The following is a 6,231-nucleotide window of genomic DNA, read 5'->3' as shown; positions in this document are numbered from 1 at the left end:
TTTTCAAATCAATTGGAATCTTCAAATTGTTTCAATCTTATACAGAACGCCATACAGATTAATCAAAACTTAATTTACCAAAACAAGGGGATAAAAGATACGAGTAATTCTTTTAGCAAGGTCGTTCCACAAATTTTTACGACCCCTAGAGTAAGCTATTTCAATGTTCAACCGACAAAAAAATTGTGCCTGAAAAATGAAAATTCCAGCAGATATACAATATGACCTCAATCACTATTGTACGATAAACCAAGCAACCATAACATTAGGTACTTCATAAGGTTAAGATAACATGAACAAACAGTTATTAGTTACATAGACAAGTTCAAGATTTTCATCACCAGTAATTAAAAAAACTAAATATAAGGTAACATTACTGGTAAACTGAACAGAAATCTACTGGCATTCTTTCTTTTGTAGTATACTTTTTTTAATCTACTTGCAAGTAGCAATCTAATAACAGAAAGCTCACTCCTGGAGAACCATAATTACAGAATTTGCAGAGGATCTTGGGCAAGTTAACAATTTCTCAGCCAATCGAATTAAGTTTTGGGACTCCCAACAGCTCTCCCACTCTCTTCTATTTGATATGATAACGAACTTCTCCATAACCTTTGCATTCTTTAACAGAAATTTTGAAAGCTTGAAAGGTTGTCAAAGCAGCATTCTAAATGATCCTTCAAGTATGTTAAAAGAGATGACAATCTTAACATTCTTGAGGTTGGGAAACTCAAAGCTTAGAAGTCCAGCTCTGCAAATCAATAGATTCTCCTTTGGCCAAATATCTTAACCCAAAGTTGCAACGGACAATATTAAACTGGACACATAGAATATAATCAAGACAAAATGCAGGCGAGCCGAATAAAATTGCAGAAAGCTGACAAAATATTATTTCAGAGTAGAAAGGTCTGGTACAAAATAGATCGGAATCAAACAAATTTTATGGTAATTGGGAAATGATTCAGATGGCTATTGCGGTGATAAAAATTCATGGCATAGGTAACCCAAGCAAAGACTGATAGCGCAACAATCTTTTCGTTATGGAGCTCATTTGCCATAAAGAAAGCAACAACACCAACCATATTAAAGTGTAGCTTTACAGTGACAAAAGCGAAGCTTCTCACTGATAATTAAAGATGGGTTTTTCTGACCTACTGTAATAGGTTAACACCCTCCCCATTTTTTATTTCTCTTAAATACCGTTACGGTTCATACTGCAAATTCATTATCTAACTATCTAAGGAACTCTTTGGTCTTCTCCATAAAAAAGTCTATATACTAAATAAGTCCTGTTCTGTAAGCCAGGCCATTCAATCCTTTACTTTTCACCAATGAATCCCCCGGCCCCCTCCCGTTTTGTTTTCCGGGTTTCCAAGGACTGGTTCTTTCTATTTTTTGTTTTTATTTTCTTTGCCAATGAACACTTCCTCTCATTTTTTTGATGAAGAAAACTTTTTCTAATTGAATAGACAGAAAGGGACTGACGCCCCCAGCAAGATTTGAACTCAAGCCTGTCAGCTTACTATGATTGACCACTGGACCCCTCCCCCCATTGCTTGAAGAAATAGGAACGGCATTTAAGAAAAATAAAAATGGGGAGGGTGCTAACCTCCCACTCTCATGTAGTAGGTTAGCAAAACCCATATAATAGAGAGAGGAAGTTACCTTACAAGTAGCAAAGTCTATGTTGAGTGTCTCCACATGACGAAAGGCTCGCAAAAGGCCAGCTACTCCAAACAAATTAAACTTTTCCAGATGCAACTCCTCTAATGTTAGATATTTGCATTTTAGGTCAGGAGTATGCACCCCTTTGAACCAGAGGCGGACCTACATAGTGACTTGACGGGTCACAAAACCCCGGCAAAAATATTGTATATATGTGCTATATATATATATATAATATGTACATATATGGGACTCTTTAAATATTTAAGGTGTGCCCCAACACACAAAAAAGCGGATGAAAAAGTCGTCGCGTTTGGCATTTAAGCTTGCTGCTCCTTGGCTGGTTGACGTGGGTTCGAACCTTTCTTCAGCCTTTTATCCTTTTTGTTTTGGTTCTTGGAATACAATAGTTTTTATACTTAATACTTAGCAAATTGCTTTATTTTCAACTTTTATCTTCTTTTTGGAATTCTACTATAGCTTGGTACTAATACATAATAGTCAACTTAATTAGTTTTATTCTTTTTCAAATACCTACCTTAAAATTAATTAAAAGGCTCAAATTGCAATTTATCGCTTCACAAATAGAAAATACAAATCCTTCTACCACAGCCTTCTTCAACCATTACTTTGACTCCGACTCAACGGCAACTAGTAGTTTGAAACTCTTCTTCAGTTCTTTGACTATTAACATATCCATAATCTTGATTTCTTCAGTAAATTTTGATAATTTAAAGTTTGAACGACCCTTTTGATTACTCGCCCTTTTTTATTATTAAAATACTAGAAATTTAAAGTCTGAAACATGATTAATCAAACACCTTCCCTTCCCATAGCATCCATTTTGCGAAAAAATCTCTCTTTGTTCAGTGTTTTCTTTTTCTTTAGAACTTCTTTTTTTTTATACTTGAATGATAAGTCATCATAATATTAAGTTTTCAAAGAGTTGCACGCCGAATTTTATCGCTAGTGATTAGCATACAATGGTGCCCCCGTCACGCTCAAATCTTGGGTCCGCCTATGCTTTGAACTGCAACATGCACATGACCTGGTGCAGTAATTCCGATGGAACTAGTAAAGACCGGAGAAAGCAACAACAACAAAAAGAAAGTTCTCCACCGCAGAGACACAACACTGGGACAAATCAAACCATCTAAAATATTTTTTTATCTACCACTCTGCTTAAAAAAGAACCATCTAAACACTTCAAGCTATATCAATCTACAAAATATTCTGGTTTCTAGATGTATCTTTTGGGGGCACGATAAAATTCTAAAAGTTGACAAACAGATTGCGAAAAAGCCCACGAGTTTCTGTAATTGATCATGTTGCATTAGTGAAGTTTATGCAAAAGTTCTCAACTATATAATGTTCTACATTCTGCAAAAGCCTACTAATTATCAATCAGAGAAAATAAGGACTTCCGAGTTAGAAACAAACCTCTATAAACCAATTTCCTATTGTTAGCTCAGATGCACATCTCAACTTTTGAAGATAATCTCGGACGAGGATCCCAAAAAATTGATGTGAATCACGACAATTGTCTTCCTCGTCATCAGCATCTTCTTCAAGAAGAGCTTGGCCATCTTTGATACAGTGAGTGTGGAAAGTAAGAATAGCAGTAACCAAGGAGGAAACATCTACAAGCCTACATTTGAGATGAACTCCTGAAATCTTGAAATCTCCAAATGCTGAAGATACGGGGCAACAATATCCAAGGTCGGATCACGTCCATCACTAGGAAACCCAAAACCTTTCAAATAAAGTCTCTTCAATTTTAAAGAATTAATTTCCACTCGAAGAAATCCTCCAACGGAATCAAATTCCATAGTTTCTAAAGCAGGACAGCCTGACACTAAGTTTGCAATATCCTTATCGGATAACACCAAATGCTCCAACTTTATGCTCTTTAAAGAATTCCACTTTATGACGGCTCCAGAGTCAAAGCAATAAAATGTCAAATGTAATGTTACCAACGAGGAACAGGTGTAGAAAGATACAGGCAATGTGCAACCGCTTTTATTAGAATTTGACCAGTACACAAAATCTTCCACTTTTCTTTCAACAGCAAAACTAAGCCACTGGCTCATATGCGATTTGTACCGAGACAGGCGACTGCAATCGAGGTTTAATCTTTTTATTTTGGAAGAAACAAAATGAGCTATCACATAGTCAATAAAGGATACGAAGTCGTTTGTTTTCCGGTAACTTGTACGAGTGAAATTGAGGTTATCAACTGAAGCCCAGAGGTAGCGCCACCTTTTAGAAAGAATACAGGTTTTGAATGCATCCTTTGTCGCAGGCAAAATAGAGAGAATTTGAGCTAGCAGTGAGTCCGGCAACTGACTAATTCGATCTAGGGTTTTGGTCACGCTTAACTTTTGTTTCTTCAAAGATCGATGATTTATCAAATTACTACTACTACTATAGTTGTAAAGCCGTCATTTTGGCAGGAGTCGCCGGAAGAATCTTGGCTGGAGTCGCCGGAAGAAGCCATGATATTAATTTTGGGTCCAAAAGGGTTTTGAATCGTCTCCTCACTCAACACTTTGTGTTCTTTGTTTTTTGTTTGACTGCTAGTATTAGATTTGACGCAAAGAAATTGAATATTTTATCAAATGGCAAATGGAGCTACTCTTTTTCAGAAATACTAACATTTTAGAATTGACGCAAATGCAATAAAAAGTACTTATACGAGTAAATTCTTTACATGGCCACCTATCTTATAGGAATATTCTATCAGAATCATTTTTATTTATTTGAAATAATAAAGTCACTTCACCATTAAATTTTGACTCAAAAAAGTTACACATATTTGAGTCTCGTCACTATTGAGCCTCGATTAAATCTAAATTCTCACATGAAAGTTCCATATAATGGTAAAGCGCTCCTTATTAAAGACAACTTTATACCGACTCTTTCATATTGCACCGCTGTTGAGATTGGACTATCCCCTAACGAGACAACATAAACTCCTCAACGGGTCGAACCAGAAAACTAAGGACCCGTTTGGCCATAGATTTTGTCAAGTTTTTTCCAAAAAAATTTTTGGCAAATACATTTTTGTTCATAAATTTTATTAATATTTTGAAAAATTCCCAAAATCCAAACTAATTTTGGCCCAAAATATTACTATTACATTTTTAAAAACTGCCCCAAACTTTTGTATTTTATAAAAAAGCCCACTATTTATTATTTAACAATGATGTTTCGACTTCTCGGTCATCTGATAGTGTATTATGTAGTTCATTATAAAAATGATAATTTGTACCAAATTTATTTATGTCCAGGATTATGTTTTGTGATATGATAATGAATTTTATTGATGAAGGTATTGTTGGGTATTTGTGATAGTTTTTAGAACTTGTGGGTATAAGTCATGTTTCACGCTTTTCAAAAAAATAAAAAAGTGAAATATGTTTGAAAACTGATGTCCAAACACATTTTCATCTCCAAACCAAACTTCACTCAAATTAATTTTTTCAAAACAAATTTGAGAATTTGGCCAAACGCTAGCTAAATATATTCCTGACGAAGCAAAGAATGTTAACTGTGTTGCAGGACGTCCTCCTCACACAAACAGATACAATCATACAATGGAAGACGGATACTGAAGTGATAATTCTAGTACATTGAGACGTCAAAGTTTACCGCTCAAATCAATATTATCTTCATAGAATAAAATATATTGAAAGAGTGTTCAAATTAAAAGATTTTAGCATATGATAATTTTCTTTGTTGTAAATAAAGGAAATATTATTACTAATTGGTTACTGTTACATACTTTGACTTGCCTGCGATATATGAAGTAGTCATATATAGATTTACAGAAAGAAGTCATTACATAAAAAGAAGTCATTACATAAAATTATTAAAAAATGGGATCATAGGTTAAATATAGGTTTATTATTAGAAAATGAAATTTTAATATGACATGGCATGTCAAATGTATGATAGTTATTTTGTGAGTCAAAATAAAATAATTGAGCGACTTTATTGTCTGATCTTAAAAGAAACAAAAGTAACTTTGATAGGATATTCTTATAAGTTGGGTGACTATCCAAGAAATTTATTCAAACTAATACCACAAAAATGTGAACCTAATTTTTTTATGCTTACCATGTAAGAAAACTAGTACTCCGTAGTATATTGATAGGTTCATTAAGAAACAAAAGCAGGTAAGTTAGTAACATAAAAAAGAGGGCACTAGTAGTAAATAACATGCTGCTATCCGTTAAATTTACACCAATTAATTATAGTGATAGAAAACCAAAACAAGTTATTCAATACGATAAACTGTCAAAACAGAAATTAGGGCAAAATTTAGAGATGCTTGTGAAGAAAAGTAAAGTAACACAAAACAAAGCAATGTTCTCAATAAGCAAGAAAAGCAAAAAAAAAAAAAAATCATTACAAAGATACAACAACAACAACAACAAACCCAGTATAATCTCATATGTGGGGTCTGAGAAGGGTAATGTGTACGCAAACCTTACCCCTACCTTGTGACGACCCGAAGGGTCATCACCGTAGTTCTTCCTTGTTCCACGCTTTCGAGGCCTTGAA

General features: G+C 34.3%; 1 protein-coding gene across 1 annotated transcript; it reads right to left on the bottom strand.

Moving 5' to 3' along the window:
• Positions 1–312: 312 nt before the first annotated feature.
• Positions 313–4,106, bottom strand: LOC104219692 (F-box/LRR-repeat protein 25-like; the record flags this gene model as incomplete). The annotated part of the gene is made up of 2 exons (XM_070173440.1): positions 313–1,827; positions 3,106–4,106. A coding segment is annotated over one exon (801 nt), but the record flags the coding sequence as incomplete, so codon positions are not given.
• Positions 4,107–6,231: the final 2,125 nt, after the last annotated feature.

Source organism: Nicotiana sylvestris, chromosome 4, assembly GCF_000393655.2.
Source record: "Nicotiana sylvestris chromosome 4, ASM39365v2, whole genome shotgun sequence".
Taxonomy (NCBI): domain Eukaryota; kingdom Viridiplantae; phylum Streptophyta; class Magnoliopsida; order Solanales; family Solanaceae; genus Nicotiana; species Nicotiana sylvestris.
Note: the sequence above shows the minus strand (reverse complement) of the source record. Positions and strands in the feature narration are given on the sequence as shown.